The sequence below is a fragment of the Rhyacophila brunnea genome, unplaced genomic scaffold (genome assembly GCF_057557595.1).
Source record: "Rhyacophila brunnea isolate RB1 unplaced genomic scaffold, BYU_Rbru_1.0 scaffold_9, whole genome shotgun sequence".
NCBI classification, from domain to species: domain Eukaryota; kingdom Metazoa; phylum Arthropoda; class Insecta; order Trichoptera; family Rhyacophilidae; genus Rhyacophila; species Rhyacophila brunnea.
In genome coordinates, this window is record NW_028233361.1 from 15073749 (window position 1) to 15091986 (window position 18238).

General features: G+C 35.3%; 2 protein-coding genes and 1 long non-coding RNA gene across 4 annotated transcripts; 2 read left to right on the forward strand and 1 right to left on the reverse strand.

Annotated features, from left to right (window-relative positions):
• Positions 1–1288: 1288 nt before the first annotated feature.
• Positions 1289–7395, reverse strand: LOC147063318 (uncharacterized). Of its 2 annotated transcripts, XR_015072069.1 has the most exons (4): positions 7320–7395; positions 3739–3797; positions 1497–1682; positions 1289–1418 (listed from the first exon to the last, which is right to left on the reverse strand). It is a non-coding gene; the product is annotated as an uncharacterized LOC147063318 (long non-coding RNA). The 2 variants fall into 2 exon arrangements; XR_015072068.1 differs by lacking the exon at positions 7320–7395 and having other exon boundaries at positions 3739–4535.
• Positions 7396–10182: 2787 nt separating this feature from the next.
• On the forward strand, positions 10183–18238 carry LOC147063319 (uncharacterized). The gene is made up of 5 exons (XM_085959379.1): positions 10183–11424; positions 13987–14094; positions 14799–15033; positions 15656–15872; positions 17602–18238. The coding sequence occupies exons 1-5, from the start codon at positions 10950–10952 to the stop codon at positions 17926–17928; spliced, it is 1362 nt and encodes a 453-aa protein (XP_085815505.1). The 5' UTR covers positions 10183–10949; the 3' UTR covers positions 17929–18238.
• cnir (cornichon-like protein) lies at positions 10398–10868 on the forward strand. The gene has a single exon (XM_085959386.1). It carries the CDS (start codon positions 10398–10400, stop codon positions 10866–10868), a length of 471 nt encoding a protein of 156 aa, XP_085815512.1.

The following is an 18238-nucleotide window of genomic DNA, read 5'->3' on the forward strand; positions in this document are numbered from 1 at the left end:
TGATAATTCGCGCATTTTCCTTGATGTAACATTTATGTAGTGTTTTTCCCGGTGGATTTTTAAGTAACGTGCACCAAAAGCACAGATAAGTGTGTCTTTTTTAGCCACCATAGAAATTTTATCGGCGCCCATGTGAGGAAATACCTTTTCTTTTAATTGTTGGTCGATTTTCAAGTGTCGGACCAAGAAATTATGGGCATCACTTTGAGATTTAGATGATGTAGTATTGGGGTTTGATGTACATATTTTTCTGTGCCTCCATAGTTGTTTGGAAGAATAGAAGCCAAGGCAGTGAATACAAGGTAAATATTTATCCGGAGACACTGGTATATTTGCTTTTTTCATAGGCTTAATGCAATTTTCAAAATTTGTGAAGTAGTTTCCCTTTTTCCTTAGTAATGTTATGAGTTCTTTCCTTTCTTTGCTTTTTACAGGTTTTGAAGAAATTTTCATTACTTCTGTTTCTGAGGAGTGGTTTCTATTAAGGTGCCTTGCAAAATTTAGCACAAAATTTTCGCAAAAGTAGCAAAAATCTTTTTGGCAAAATGCTGTTGATTTTTTGGACACAGAAGAAGAAGCAATGTTGTGGTCTGGTGGTGTCGCCATAAATACAGAAAGCTCCGTACTCGACATTTCTTGTGGTGATCTCTGATTGTAGTGTGTAGCAATTCCCACCATGCTGTCATTACTGCAATGTTCATCTTCTGGAAGCAGTGGCTCATTCAAAAAATATTGTTACTCTATTAGACAGTGATTCATTTAAAAATATAACTTGGAAATTATGGGGAACTGAACCAGACCGTTCCACTGTTTTTCCGGTTTTCTCATATACAGATAAGAATTTTTGAAAGTATTTTTTTAAATTATGTAGTATCATACAGGACTTCCATAAGTATGGCACTCTCAATTTGGGAAATATTGTGAGGCTAAAAGAATTTTTGGTGAGAGAAAAGTGATTGAAAAGAAGAAGGTGGGAAGCACCTAGCCTATGCAGATCTGTCACAGTTAAAGTATTATAATAAATTCTTACATCTGTTTCATTGATATCTGGAAAATACTCTGAATCGACATCTGAGCCACCAATAAATGATGTGGAAGATTGAACCATCTAAAACAAAAAACGAGTTATATAATAATGTTATTTTAATACGAGGAAGCATTAATTTCTCATCGTGAGAAAAATAGCTCGGTCCTTCCGTATCGTCTGGTATTGGTCCCTTTGTTTCCGTTACGGTTTTCTGTGTAGTGGGTAGTTCTGTGTTGTCTGGGATTATGTATGGAATCGTCCCTGATTTCAGCTTCAAAATCATCGTACTCATTTCAAAATCCATATTAGGGTTTATGGGTAATACTGGTGACAAAGGTCGATTACAGAAGTAATTCTATCTTTTTCTTTTTGGTGCAGCTTTCATTTTATTCTGAAAAAAAAATATATTGGTATAAAAGTATTAATAATGTACCTACGCATAATTTCATATTTATAATAAACTACTAACCGCATTGACGGAATGCAGACTCTGAGACGCATTTTTAGATGGATGGCTTCGTATAATTGTATCATTTGAAATGCTGATTTCTGTCTTGGCTGATGAAACTATGGGCTCAGAATTGCGAAGACATACAAGCGACGAAGATGCGTTCAATAATATCATTTTGTCATTATTAGACTCATTTCCTGAAATCTTAAAAATAAATTTTACGTGTAAGTTAATTTTGTTCTGAGTTGCCGGAGTCTAATTCATAATTTTCAAATATTGTTTAATCATTCAATACTGTGATTGCATTTTAAATAAGAATTTATATAAAACTAGCTGAAGTACCCGGCTTCGCACAGGGTCGCTTCGTGGTTATATTTATCTTAGATATTTAAAAAATAATAAGAGGTTATTATTTTTTTAATATTAATATAATATAAATACAATATGGCAATATGAAAATAATTCTAATAGGAGTAAAGCTCAAACAAAAGAACACTAAATTAAAATCGAATCCAAAATATGCAAACGTTATTATTGTTATTAATACCTATATAGTAAAAAAAAAAAAAATTGGATAGAAAAAACAAACAACAAACTTTGTATTTTATATAATACTAATTTAGAAACCTTCGCATGTGTGCGCACAACAACTGACAAAAGTTTCATTGCAATTGGATGAATAGTATAGGAACGTATACGAATAGAAGAAGATGGTTGTACTAATTCAGAAACCTTTGCGGGTGTTACCACAACAACTGACGAAGGTTTCATCGCAATTAGATGAATGGTATAGAAACCATACGAATAAAAGAAGATTTAATGAAAGAGAAGAAGATGGTTGTACTAATTCAGAAACTTTCGCGGGTGTTCGCACAACCACTGACGAAAGTTTCATCGCAATCGGATGAATGGTATAGGGACCATACGAATAAAATAAGATGGAATGAAGAAGAAGATGGTTGTACTAATTCAGAAACCTTTGCGGGTGTTACCACAACAACTGACGAAGGTTTCATCGCAATCGGATGAATGGTATAGGAACCATACGAATAAAAGAAGATATATGGAAGAAGAAGAAGATGGTTTTTCTAATTTAGAAACCTTTGCGGGTGTGCGTACAATAACTGACGAAAGTTTCGTCGCAATCGGATTAATGGTATAGGTACCATACGAATAAAAGAAAATAGAATGAAGAAGAAGATGATGATTTTTCTTATTCAGAAACCTTCGCGGGAGTGCATACAACTATTTACCAAAATTTCATCGCAATCGGATGAATGGTTTAGGAACGCATACGGGACAGAAAGATAGACATTCATTTTTATATATAAGATATGGCCTATACTCTTCGCGCAAGTGCAAGCAATAAGTTGACAAAGTTTTATCGCAATCGGATGAACGGTATGGCAGCGCATAACATACGAACAAACAAACAAACATTGATTTTTATATATTAGAAGATATCGTTTTGTGAAGCATGTAAAATTAAATTACCTATTTTAAACGTCACAAAAAGTTTTCAAAACAATGTGACAAAGAAGTTCCAAAATTAATTTTAAGTAAATCAAAAGACGAAAATTATATTATTACTATTAGTAGCAATGCAATTTGGTGTGAATTTTCCTCAATATTCCAAATATGTAAAACTTTGTTTATTGTAAATGACTTTCAGATGTTTTTACGAAACAATTTGTTGACACTTGAACCTGACAAAAAGGGCACTATTTTATTACAACTGATGTAAGTCAATAGAGAAATAAATTAAATATAAGTCAAAAAATAAATCGATCCCTATATTACCAATACTTTTAAATGATAGATACAATTATTAATTGCAATTTCAAGAGACATCTTTAGTTAATACATATTATACAGTATTTTTTTTACTATTTACTGCGATCGATTATTTCAGCATTGAATTTGCACCAATAATTGTCTCCAATGGGTTTTGACTTCATTATAATAGTATATTGCCGCAATTCCGGAGGAAATAGATATAAAATGCGGCACATTTCTGTTTTAATATGTGAGAGGTATGTAGCCTAACAATATAATAGTTTTTAAGACGATTGATATGGTAAAAAAAATGAACACTAGCATCATACGAATTACAGTCTTTCCGAAAATAGACTTGACAAAAAACTAAATGTAATTTGCGGACAAATGAAGATTACCGAATTTATTTTAATAAAGTAGTAGTGGTTAATTATTAGTTATTGTTCGATAAGAATACTAATAAAATAATCTATTGCAAATATACCTGATCAGATTCTATCACTGGCACTTCAGGGTTTATTATATTTGATATAGTATCTTCGCCTGTAAAGAAATGATTGAAAAAATATGAGTAAAAAATAATAAATAAATCTTAAAGGTAAATAATAGATCTTTTTTCAAATATAATTTTTTCTGTCTCAAGTTTTATTTTCGCATATTATGTAGAATACTTACCACACTTGTGTTACGCAATTTATTATTTATTGCGTTTATACAATAAATAAAGAATTCTATTTAATCATATTGATATTGATATTAGTTCGATTTTATTACTAAATTATATCAAATGATATTCAAAATAATCATACGTATCAAAACACTTCCGGTTTCTTAAACTTTTCTTCATTTTGTTCCCAAAGTAGTCCTTCGTTAACTTTTAGGTACCTACTTTACGATACGTCGCGACTGTCCTGAAGGTCACGTTATACTAATGAATAATTGTCAATGAATATGTATTATTGCATCATCTGTTCTGGTGGAGATTAAAACACTGGAATACAGCGTTGCAATCCACGGGACGTACGACACGGGACACATTGTAAACAAAAGATACGTGCACAAATATTCAATCATGGCTAGTAGTGCCGTCAGCGACAAAACTGCAAACTACAAATACATATTTTATTCCTGAGGTAACAAAACTGCGTCTGGGCTATTTTCGTTTTTAGACTCTATGAGCGGTTGGGAGATGAGAAAACGTAAAATTACATGAATTCAATTCTGCGTCCGTATACCGGACGCCGAATTACAGTTGGACACAAGATTGAATTAAAGTGTCCTATTAGATGACGCAGTAATGATAGCGGGGTGTATATATATTATATATATATATGTATTAATATAATTATGTAACGGCGAATTTGTATCTCCACAGGAAAGTACTTAGAAATGATAAATTGGAAGGGTGAATATCCACTTAGTGTTATGAGTAAAAAGCGAATTTAACATAATAGGCTTTTTAAAATATCATATTATAAGAACAGTATTCTTGCTAAGCTTTATTATAAACTTGTTAGACATTTATAATCATCCACAGGTAATAAATAAATATATGTCAAAAGTTAAAAATCCTCCTATAAAATAGTATTTTGGTTAATTTGCCCTTTTTACAAAACACCGACGATATAAAGGTATTCGTATCGCCTGCTGAGAATTTTAACCAACAATTCGCAATTCAACAATAAACGTAAACGTAAACAAATGTAAACATTGTAAAAATAGGGGTTATGACACAATATAAACTTTTTTTAACACAAGTCATGAGATGAATATCATCTGTTGCCACTTAAATGGTTATTGGAGTGAATTCCTAATGTAACGTGGTTTTAACAGATTTGTAGAGTACCTACTACTTTATTATACCTTCATTATTTTTATAAATAACCACTCAATATCATTTTTAAAATGATCAAATTGTGTAGGTATGTGGCCAGCGTTATGTTACCAGCGACAAAATATTTTTCAATAGTTTCGGTGATGATGAGATTTTTAACCAACTTTTAAGAGAACAATTTTTTAGGTAATAATTTTTGTCACTCCGAATAAAATAAAATAATATAATGAATTAGTAGGTAAGTAAATTAACAATGCGTAATAGTCAAAGGCAAGACTATATTGAGATTTGAAATGTTTCATCCTTTAGAAATTATTAAAGAAAATATAGTTTATTTTTTAAGAGTTTTCAAATGTCAGCAAGGCACATTTTTTTGGGTAAGAAAGTAATTTACGCTTGCAGCTGGTTGTTTCTTATTATTTAGACAATGCATTTAGGCATGGACATATCGACACAAAATAAGAAGATTGAAAGAAATTTAGGGATGCCATAAATTTTATTTTTAACCCTTGTGCGCTCGGCACAACGTAACTTCGTTAATATTTAATTTTGACAAAAACTTTTAAAGAAACATTCATGCATAAATATGTAAATGTAACGAAACGGGTTGCAATTTTAAATAAATCCACAAGCCGGAACGGTATTTTTAATTTCATGAACCGCAGCGGCGCTCCGGTGCGTTCTGGTCCATTCCGAGCGCTGCATATATGGCATGGATTTTCAGTTTGGTAATTCTCCAATAATCCTCGATTCGATCAGTACATACACCATTTTCAGGGTTTACGAAATTCTGACTGTAGTTGACAATCAGGTGCTGATATGGTGATGACAAGGGCATAAGCCCGCCATTCATGAGAATAAATGATGGAGCCTGGTGCAATATTTAATTTAATCAACGGCAGCAGAGTTTCTGCCGGTTGGGGACCCTCGTAAGGAAACCAACATTGGTGGACCGGCAAACACCACCGAAGACTCATCTCTGTTTCACTTGCCGTCCGCAGTGATTCTTCCGCTTTCCAAATAAGTATTCGTTTATTTTAACGATTTCATCAGGCCCACCAATCAGGTAAGGATGAGTGAGGAGATGATGTGAGCACAAATCTCTAAAATATGCGAAGCACTGAATGGCAACTCGCCTGGATAACTCGGCCATTGTAATCGTAACCTGCGATGAAAATTTGTTAGACGCGCAATACCACAATTTCGTGAACGGAAGGTTCGAATGTTCCCAAAATGTACACTTCTTGGGAGACATTAGGAACCCTTGGTGCGAGGGACATCTCCAGTAGTACATTTTATGTGACGCACATACCCACGTGGTAGTCGTACTGTACGTGGGGCAATTAGGTGCAGACGATGTTAAAAGTTCCGTAAAAATGTTCATACTTAAATCACAGCAAATCGTATTAACATGAAGACAGCTTGCGTTGAATACTCTTAAAAAATGACATTAGACAGTTAATGCACCAATGTTTTTAATGACATGGAAGTAGCACATTAACGGTCGTTCCGTTGGGCCAAAAACATTTTTGTATCCATTTGTAAGGCATCACTGGCATCAACCAATAAAATTTTTGGCTTTCATGTGGTTTTAAAAATGAGAAACAAAGTTTCCCTTATAGTTTGAAATATGAATGTGAAATCAGCTTCACATGCATTACTACAAACAGCAATGGCAAATGGGTGGAATACTCGGTTGCAATCTGGCGTTCCTATAATCAGTACAGGATTACCCTACCAAACCAATTTGTATCTTGCGTCTGCTTGTACACCTTCACTGTCTAGGGCAAGTCGAAGTAACCGTTTTTTTGATAAGACAATTTAGAGGTCTTGTTTCGTATAATCAACCTCATCCACCTCAATATTTTCACTTATCATAAATGGCGTGTCATAGTCATCAGGAAAACCTTTTTTACTGGCACACCATTCAACTAATTCCGCTAATGATATAGTTGGCGGGCCAAACTTTTCTTCGTCAAAATGAACTTCAATTTGGTTATTTCTGACTCAAAATAGCATTCGGTTTCCTAGCACCGTCATCAAATAACTGCCGTACAATATTTTAGGTTGACGCTGTAAGACCTCGAGGAACGTCCGCGTGGTTGTCATGCTCACTTATTGTTTTATGCATTGACATGTTTTTAGACTTTCCGCATGAAATAATAGCTGAATTCCAGCAGGACATTCTTCTTTTCGGTATAAACCGGCTGTGCAGCGATAGCATTCCTTACCCCATTCAGACGTTTTGTACGACGCTTTATTTAGAATAAAGAAGTGACGGCGGAGTATTCATGATGTTATGTTATGTTATGAATGAGCCGAATGCCGAATGCGGAACGAGGTTGGAAGTTGGAACACGAATCCATAGATAATGTACGTAAACACGAATAATCAACAAAAAAATGACAGTAGAATACGCCATGAAATTAGTAACGTTATCATTGTTGCCAGTATATAAATGGTACAATTAGTACAATTATTACTTTGTCATTTGTGAATTTATACCTTTTCATTGTGCGATATACCTACCTACCTACCTTAATATTAAATTTATCGGTGAAAACATTTTTACTAATATGTATGCTTATATTTTACAATGAGTGATGTATGGTTTTTGTTCTGTGAAACCTAATACATAATTTAATACACTAATAACAACTAACATTTAATACACTAAGGCCTACCGCGCATGAACGATTTACTATCGTGCGGTCAACAATCGAGGAGTTGTAACCATCGTATTGCAATGCAACCCTGCGCATGGACGATCGAGCGAACGGCCGAGTTGAAAATCTGTCTTCAGACACAAAATTTTACATCGATTCGAACCGGCCGGGGCCCCATTGGCAATGCTTTTAAATGAGAGCCCGCGTATGACACGTCATAGCCGGCCGAGAGTGCACACAAGCATGCACAACTGCACAAGTGACGCGATCGTATGGAGCGCACGCATACATCGAACCGTTACGAGATCCACATTTGACAGTTCATCGATGCGTACCATTTGGTTTTGCATGCGCGTACCCGTCCCATTTTTACAGTTTCTTTCTTTATAAATAAATAATATATACACCCACGTTTTAAAACAGTTTGATAATCTATACAAAACCTCTATATATATTATATCATCATCATCAGCCGGGGTCAATCCACTGCTGGATGAAGGCCTCCCCAAGCTTTCCCCAACTCTCTCGGTCCTGTGTCGTTCGCTGCGGCGTATTTCTGCCAAACTTTACCAGTTCGTCAATTCAGCAGCTTTTAGGGCGACCCTGTGGCCGTTTCGTGCCCCTTGGGTACCACTGGATTTGTCCAGCGGCCGTCCCTTCGGCGAGCAATGTGCCCCGCCCATCTCCATTTCAGCTGTTTGGCAACGTCTATTACATCGCGTACTCCTGTCTGCTTCCTAACCCATTCATTTCTCTTACGGTCCTTTCGCGTGATGCCCAACATACACCTCTCCATGCCTCGCTGTGTGACTCTTAGCCTTTGGACATCTCTCGTGTTGAGGGTCCACGTATCGCAGCCATATGTGAGCACGGGTAGCATACATTGGTTGAACACCCTACGCTTAAGACATAATGGTAGGTCACTCTTGAAGATACTATTCAGACGTCCGAAAGCACTCCATCCCAGCTTTGTTATTCGAGCAATTTCATCGTGCATGCTTCCGTCTATGGACACCTGCTGTACAAGATAGACGTAGCTGCTGACTTGCTTGAGTTGGGTGCCATTAATACAGATAATCGCAGGGTCCGAAAAACAGTTCCTCATCACCTTTGTCTTTGAGACGTTTATCTTTAGGCCGACCGTTTGACTGACATCCGCAAGTTCTTGCATTCTACCTTGGAGGTCTTTCGGGTCTTGTGAGAGTATAACAATATCATCTGCAAAGCGCAGGTGACTGAGGTGCTCCCCATTAATTGGAACACCTTTTCCTCCCAATCAAGTTTCCTAAATAAGTCCTCAAGAGTAGCGGTGAATAGTTTAGGTGAAATGGTATCACCTTGCCGGACACCTTTGTTTATGGGAAATTTACACGACCGTTTGTGGAGTTTCACGCAAGCTGTGGCATCACTGTATATACTGTTCAATATGTTTATGTAGCGTCTGGAAATTCCTTGGTTGCTAAGGGCGTCTATAATTGAGATTTTTTTGATGGAACCAAACGCCTTTTCATAGTCTATAAAACCAATATATAATGGCAGTTTGTATTCCTGGTAGCGCTCTATGATTTCCCTGACGACCTGTATATGATCCATAGTACTGTAGCCTCTTCTGAATCTGGCTTGCTCTCTTGGTTGGTTCTCGTCTAGAACTGTTTCGAGACGGTCTGAGAATATTTTCGTGAAAACCTTATACATAATTGGCAGTAGACTAATTGGTCGATAGTTTTTCAGATCTTCAGTGTCTCCTTTCTTATGGAGAATAATAATGGAGGCATTTTTTCATGACTCTGGGATGTTCTCTTCGTGCAGACAAGCCGTGAACAGACGTGCGAGCACTTCGCTCGCCGTCCTCCCGGCCCGTTTGAGAACATCGATTGTCAGCCCAGGTTCTCCTGGGGCTTTCCCACTCTTCATGCACATTATAGCATATTCCACCTCTGTGTTCACCAGAAGATCTAAATTGATGTTTTTCAATCATCAATATATGTTATATAAGCTCTACAAAATCCATTTTAACGTTTCTTATCATATCGCGTGCGCCATCTTCAATACGCGCGCATAAGCATTTCTTCAGTGCGCTCGCATTGCCTCCGATGTATATCACGCCATGCGCGCTCAAACATACTGGCCGGTAATAAATTGGATCATGCGCGAACAAGCCAACGATTGTCCGAATGCTACCGGCCGGTTATGTAATCGTCCATGCGCGGTAGGCCTAATAAATAATTTAATACCTCTATGTGTGAAACATACCAGGTTTTTAATGTGATTTCATTTAGATATTTATCTGTGAAATCATCTAATATAGGTAGGTAGGTATGTGAAAATGTAGAAAAAAAGTTTTTTTGTGAATTTTGATTAAGTATTGCAATGTGCGATAATTTCAAAAAAAATGTCTATGGACAGAAGAGCTGGCAACTCTTTTGTCAGTAGACAGAATACAACTTTTTTATGAGATTAAGATTTTGTAAACTTATTATTTTGCTTCCTAAAAATCATTTTGTCAAGTCGGCATAATCGTAATAACGTATTTGGAATGTTCCGCTGGTAGACGAAAGCTGTAATTACTTATCGTTCGTTAAATTACACCGGTAAATGAAGAATCATTCGGCGGAGGATTAAACCACCGGTCAACCGTACAGTATGCTGTCGGAGGGATTCTTATTCTCTTTTGCCCTCGTTGATAGTGGTGCTTTATTGTTTCTGTTAGTGTACTTTGTGGTCACTCTCTCCGATTTGGAGTGCGATTATTTAAATGCTCTCGAGTGTTGTTCCAAATTGAACTTTTGGGTAATAGCGAAGATAAGTGCTCATGCGTTGCTGTCACTTTTACTCTTAATTGACGGACAGTGGCTGCTCACTTTACTATCATTACCTCTATTAATCTGGTTGCTTTACGAATACTTCAGTGTGCCAAAGGGAAACTTGGGCGTCTACGATCCAACCGAAATACATAACCGAGATCAGTTGTGGAAACATCTCAGGGATGTTTTGATTTATTTGGGATATTATCTGTTATTCTTTTTTGTTTATTTATACTGCTTGATAATTGCATTGCTCAAAGGTGATCCGATCCAGAGACATCACGAGGACACGATCATCACTGAATTATAAGAGAGACTCCAACATACTGCAAATACTGATTTTTTAATTAAAATTTTACCCAAGGATAAGTCCATTACTTTTATTTTGAAAATGGAACACCACGTTAATACGAGGGCCAGAGGAAAAGATTCGATTTCGGAAAAAGAAAAAACGCGAAAAATATATCTGTGCCATTCAAATGAAACCTGTCCGACATCGGAAACATCACAAGTAAATTTGGATAACAAAAATGACGAAACAGTCAGGTCCGTGATGTCAAACTACATTATAGTAAAAAAAATAATGGAGAATCTAAATTGGCAAGGCATCAGAACGACATCGTCAGTCTGCAAATTATGGCACGAGGTTGCAACAAATATTAATAAACTGAATTTGGATCCTCAACATTTCTGTTTGATAAATCCATCTGCTAATAAAACCATCTCATACAAGATTGATAAAGAACCTAAAAGTGAGCCTATGCTAATATTGACCTTTCTTGAAAAGAAGGCTATGTTAAAATTTTTGCCATGTCACTGTTATTCGGGATATCGGTGTGACGAAACATGTTCTCAAAAATATAAAAGTAAGTTAACACAATCACTGCTAACCTTTTAATTACCAGAGTTAAATAACACGTTAATTATATCTAATGGCCAACGACTTCAAACGCGCCAGTCGCAGTCGGTGTTAGCACTAAATGAGTTTATATTATGTACATTAAAAAAAAATTTTCTTGTTAAGATTAAGCGTGATGGAATTTATAGGTATAGGTAATATGATATATTCTTATACAGGCCATGAGGCCCAATGACAATCACAAACACCCTGACTTTCAGAAAATCACATAAATATATTGTGACACCACCGGGTTCGAACCTGGAACTCCCGGATGAAAGGTCAGCGCCTTTACTGGACAACGAGGGCTCCATACTTCATATCATATTTGCCAGAGTTGAAAATGGAACTGATTCCTGAAACTTGAGAACTCGTTATTACATATCGTCACCGTTTTAGCAAAACCATCTATGTGTCACTTTTATCAAAAATGACTTTTAAATACCAAGTCATTCCTTATTTTTTTCTCTATAGGCCAGTAAAATGATCTATGTGTTGGGTAAACTCGCTCCGAAGTTATTTCAAAAAATAAAAAACAGCTATGTGTAAGGTTCAAAAACCACGGTTCACAAAAACAACTATGTGTATATTATAGTAACATATAGATGGTATTTTGATATCGAGAGTGTAATGTTTTTTTACAGTTTGTTTCTATGTTATATGCTATGCATTATGGTCTTGCACGACGGTTTGAAAGATGCTTTCTCAAAAAGAGAGACAGGAAATATTCAATAATTTCTGGAAGATGCCTACATGGTCAATAGGGTATAGGCGAGAATTAATTTAAAAGTTGGATAAACAACTACAAACGTCTCGATGACAGTGGCCAATTGAAAGCAACAATGACAGGTAATAAGAATCTGACTGAAGATAAATAATTGGTAGTGCAACCAAAAATCAAAACGGAGAGATTTGTGGAAAAAATGTTACATTATGGTTGGATCTAATTCCAAAGTTCCCAGCCATTATTGCAGAGAAAATACCTCCAGGGTGTATGTGGAATCGTGTTTCCGATCCAAAATACAAATGCATGATGAATATAAAAAATGGTCTCTGTAAAATGGTCATAAAGCAGCAGAATATACTCCAGTATATTTACCACCAAAAAAAAAGTATCCACCAACCACGTAATGATCAGTGTGCCATCACTGCCATCTGCTGTAGTTATAAAATGAAGAATGTTTCAGAAATGGAATACAATAGCCACATTATTTAAAAAAAAAAAAAAAGATGCTAGAAGACCAAAAATGAAATGAAGGAGAGTACCAGAACGTGGACGGTTAGTAATCACAATGGATCTCCAAAGTGTGCTGCTATGTCCAAAACACAGGCACAAATGTATTATAAACAAAAGCTGCAACTACACAATTTCACCATATACATTCTTCATAATGTATCTTCTAATGAATTTGTCTCATCTCATCGAAAGCAGGACAATACAATGAAATAATTCTAAAATCGGATGGGTGTAGATATCAAAACCGAAATAAATTATTCGCTACTGCTCTAAGTTATATCATTAGAGAGAAAAAACATCGAGATTCAACAGCTTTTTCTGGAAAAAGGCCACACCATGATAGAGGCCGATAGTGCACATGCCACCTAAGAAAAGTATTTTAAACCTCCAATATATTCACCATCTGATTATATAGCACGTATGCGGCTAGCAAGACCAACACAACCTTTAAAATTAATGTCATTGATTTTTAATTTTTAAGAATTATGGATAAGATTAAATCTGGATTAAGTTCAATCAGACCAGGAAAACGAATCGGAGATCCTGTTGTATATGATATTAAAATGTTACAGTATCTACCAGATGGAACAATCTTTTACAAACTCAACTTTATCAGTGCAACCGTTTGACTGCCTTTGTAATATATATAATGAATCATTGCCAATATCGCAGTCGAAATACATACATCTTCAGGAATTAAAAAGTGTAATAGAGAAAGATCACCACTATTTCTACGATAACCTAACATTTAAACCTGCTAATAGAAAGTAAACGAACTTATAAATATAATATCATCTCACTATTGCATTAATAATTAATAAAATGATATTGCAATTTATCACTAACGCACTATGTATATTTCAACTATTATTTATGTAACAGTTTTTCATGAATTTATTATTATTCACATTTTGATGAATAAATTAAACTATGTGTATTTACAAAACGGTCAAAACAACTTATGTGACATCACAAACTGTATTTTTATTATTTTTGTATTAAAAATAAAAGATTTTTGTAAACAAAATAATAATGTTAGACCATTTTCTGATTATAATAAAGCATTCTTCATAATTTTAATGTTTAAATGTAACATTATTTTTTTATTCAGTTTTATCCTTCTCCTGCACAATTTGAGAAAGTGCACATAGATGGTTTTGCTAAAACGGTGACGATATTTTGAAAACATCTCATGCATATGAACTAGAAAAAAATACGACACCTGACAGGACTTTAACCTGTATCTACTAACCTAACCAATCCACTTTTACATGAGTATGTTTTTATTTCCAGTGCTGAATTACCTTCACGTCAAACTATCTCATCCTTCAAATGTCTTGGTAGGAGTGACGTGCGATGAGCCTATTTTTCCTGCGAGCAAAGCATGTCTTCCCGCAATGAGTAAGTTTACCAACCTTCTCAACTGAAACGACAGCAGCTTAAGCCGCATTTAGACCAGGCGAGCGAATGTTTGTTCTTCCCCCACTCTAGCGAAATTCTTATGCTCGCTCAACAAAAAGCGAGAGAATGGTCGAAAGAAAAAGAAAAAAAATAATATGAGGGATCTAGAAACAAAAACGGCAGTTTCCATTTTTTTTAAATATTGGCCAATCAATAAAAATGTCTTATTTATCTTTTATATTATGTCAGCGGCGAGGGTTGGAGGTAGGGTGTTAAGATTCAACATAAACAGTGCACACCAAACTTTTTCAGTCATACTTACTTAATTGTTTTCATTGAACTAAGAATACAATTTGCAGATGGTGCTGGTTAGCTTTAAAACTCGGTTAAACCCTGCCTAAGCCAAACAACCATAATAGTTTAGGTATGCTATGAGCGATCTGGAAAAAATAGTGCACACAATTTCAATCATACCTATTTGTTTTTGTTAAATTAAGAATACATAATATTACAGATGGCGTTGGTTAGTTTTTTTTTTTTTAATTCATTAACAAAGTAGTAACGATATTTAGTATATAGTGTCCATGGCAACCAAACATTGTTGTTTCATTCAACATTTCAATCAAAGAGAATGGGATAAACATAGATTGTTGCAATGAAATAACTCTTTCACAGTTATGTCAATAGTAAACCTTTTTTTGCAGGCAAAGAAAGTGTAGTCGGAGGTCTTTACATCCCGCAAGTTGCTGGTGTAAAAGTGCACAAGTTCCGTCAGCAAACTATACGGACGTGCGGATCCCGCGGTGACTTTGTGAGGGAAAAGATTTTAACATTAATGGAATCGGAATATGTCAAATGTCTCCTGATTTTTCCCTCTGCAACATTTTGCCATCTATATAACGCCCTAATCGATGATATTATAGGGGTGATCGAACTCACGTAAGTTTGTTGTTTGCATGCCAAAATACATTACTTCATCTTAGTCCTTCAGGAAGAAAGCATGTGCAATGAGTTTAGAAATTTTTAGATTCCGTTTGTTCCTCCAATGAGTACTTCTTATATAGTCAGTACTAATCAGACCGTTTTGAAAAAATTATCCGTAATAATTTATCATCGATTTTTAAGGCGACGGAAGTGGGCGGGGCTAATAAAATGTAGCAGGTGTCACTCACTTCCACATTTAGCCCGCCTACTACCGATAGCTTTTCGTAGCAATAACCGTGTGCCCATGCAATTATCCGGCTACATATTATAAAGATTGAATTTTATCCAGTTCTCTTCCACCATACTGTATCATAGTAGGGAACTGTTCGAAAAATAGTTGTCGACCTTGAGGAAAATGTCAGTACAGTAAACACATTGTTAATGTAGAAAAAACCTAATGTACAGTTGTATGCAGAGGGCTGGACAGAACAGAACAAGTGACACTTTCATCGGTTTCACGCAGAGTAGTAGCGCAAAGAAGAAAAAGATTCTCTATGTGCAGAATAAACAATACCTTGTATGATTTCTGCATTACGACAATTGAAATTGAATTGTAAGTGTTTCATATTTATTTTAGACAAGGGAAGCAGTGTCCGTTCGCCATTGGAGGATGTATGGTGTACGGTACTCAATTTGATGAATTCGACAGTGTACCAGACAGGGGATATTTAAACTTTATTGTTATAACAACCGAAAGGTCTATTCCTGAGAATCTTATCAACTTTGATGCCTTCTCGAAAATTATCGCTCTAAAGAAAGACAGCAAAGAAAAGATACTCGCCAATATTGTTCAGGTATGTTGTAATTTGTATTATAAAATATGTACCATTTTATCAATAGGTAAGTGTTTGAAACCAGCGGAATGATTCCTAACATTTTTTGTTTTGAGAAACCGTTTTTTAGAATCTCGAAGAATGCCCACCTACCTAACACATACATATTTTTAGGTTTAAGAGTAATAAAAATTTATATTCATTTTACATCTGGCTTACTTGAATACAAACATACTTTGTGATTTTTAATGGGTTTTGTTGTTTCTGATGAAGATGTGTTTTTGAAATTCTTCATCATTTCATCATAGTACCCACAACATAGCTTGTCACTACGCGAACATGAATATCATTGTCGCTGACCTGCACGGATTGTTCGACATTACATTTTATGGACATACAAAATAGGCTATTATATTATTTGAAAGCACCTATAGTGTTTTATTATTTATTGATGCTCTCATTGTGAACGGTTCATTTCGGTAAGTGACATGCTATAAAAATTTGACTATAATAGGTCACTTGAAAACCTTAAAAATTTAAAGCTGTTTTTCAATGATATAAAAGCATCGTCCAAACCTCTTCCGGAAGGCTCTTCTGATCCTCAAAAAGTAAAGTAGTAATTTACAAGCCCTTTACCAGTTTACTTTACACAAGATGTTAAAACAATTTCTACTTACCACCTCAGAATACCTAAGGATGTAAAAAATGGTCGCCTTGTACACAGAACTGTTGGAAGTCCCAGTTTTTTAAAGGTCGAAAGTCAAAAATCTGAATTCTGTTTCTCGGGTTCGATTCTGGTTTTTAAAAAAAATCTTATACAAACTCACTTAACTACCCACTTCGTACAGGCGCTCCCCATTGACGAGCCAAAAGTCCGAGGACAGTAAGTTGTCCAATTTGTCTATGCTCTGCTACTGACCAACGGACGATCAACGAAGGGGTGAAAAAGTCGAGCTTTGACAGTTGTGATGGTTATAAATATATTCTTCCATCGTTTTCCGATGATTCTGAATTTTCATGTTACATATTTAGATTTACATAAAATAATATTGGGGTGAAAACAACAAACATTAAACATTTTTTTTTTAAGAATTTTATAAATTCAAATAAAATTATTACTAAATATTTCATTTTCTAATGGGTAAAATAACAAATTAATAAATAAAAAAGCTTAGAACAACAATAGGTTTTTTCGGTTTGATTGATTGCATATTAATGTCAGATTAAACTCGTGTAGTGGTTGATGGATGAATTCTGGCAATTCGACAAGTAAAATACATAACACTTAAAGTCTGCAGATTTGGGGTACACCGCATAAAAAAAAAGTCTAAAGACTAAATCGTCTGACATGGGTGCCAACAAAGCAGGGTGGGGCAGTAGTATAATACAAATATTTTTTTACAATTTTAAAAACTTGAAAAGTTTGTTTATTCTATTTTTTTTTAGATATCCTTAGCAGGTGAAGCAAATTATGAATCCCACAATTAGTAAAAAAACTTTTATAAAACATCATTTATGTTGGAATGTAGCATATTAATATTTTTTCTCGGAACAACTCGGTACTGGACAAATCCCCAAAAATACTAGATTTTTATTAAAACAATAGAACTTCTATTTCTTATTTTTTAGGGGTTACGGTTCCAGTTTGGGGCTCTAAAATAATTATTGGGTTATCAGCGTTCCACGTTTCCACAGCTCTGCTTTTACATAACCCATCGTAGATTATAATGTAAATATATATTTTTTTAAGATGTCCGAGTTAATTCCACGAAGGGAATACAGCGTAGCACTCAAGTTGTCGTGTGTCGGTCGCAGTGGTTCACACAGTTACGAAGAAACCTCATTCACTAAATACTTTCCGCACACCAAAACTATCGGCTGCTTCGGCTTGGGGGAAATCGGAGTCGATCATCTGCCGTGCCCTATTTCATCCAATGAACCCGATGAAGAGACAAAAGTCGACACGCCCACAAAGAAAACACCCAAGAGACCTCGGGTGGAAAAACTGCGAAAGCACGAGCTGTTCTATCAGTATTCCTCTGTGATGGTTATACTGTCATGGGGTAATTTGAAATGAATACTTGATCGATCACTGTAGGCGAAGGTGGTTATTTAATTTGCTGTCTATTCTAGGACCATCACGATAATACTCCTTGTCATGTGTCCATTAAATGGTCTAATATTAGTAGATCTACATGTGGCCTGAACTCTGAACAAACTTAAATGAAATGTGATGATGTGTATGGATAAGGTGGCCAGATTTAGGATATGTGAACACGGAAAATTTTCACATTCATAAATAAAACAGATCTGATTTATAATTTCTTTTGTTTCACGATTTACATTCCTATTTTTTTTAAATTCAAATAATACACATGTTTTTAAAA

Bases quoted from the DNA above. Each gene is read 5' to 3' on its own strand.
- cnir (XM_085959386.1), top strand. From the start codon at position 10,398: ATGCTGTCGGAGGGATTCTTATTCTCTTTTGCCCTCGTTGATAGTGGT.
- LOC147063319 (XM_085959379.1), top strand. From the start codon at position 10,950: ATGGAACACCACGTTAATACGAGGGCCAGAGGAAAAGATTCGATTTCG. The intron at 15,034-15,655 runs GTAAGTTTGTTG...TATTTATTTTAG, and splicing joins ATAGGGGTGATCGAACTCAC to ACAAGGGAAGCAGTGTCCGT. The intron at 15,873-17,601 runs GTATGTTGTAAT...TATTTTTTTAAG, and splicing joins TACTCGCCAATATTGTTCAG to ATGTCCGAGTTAATTCCACG.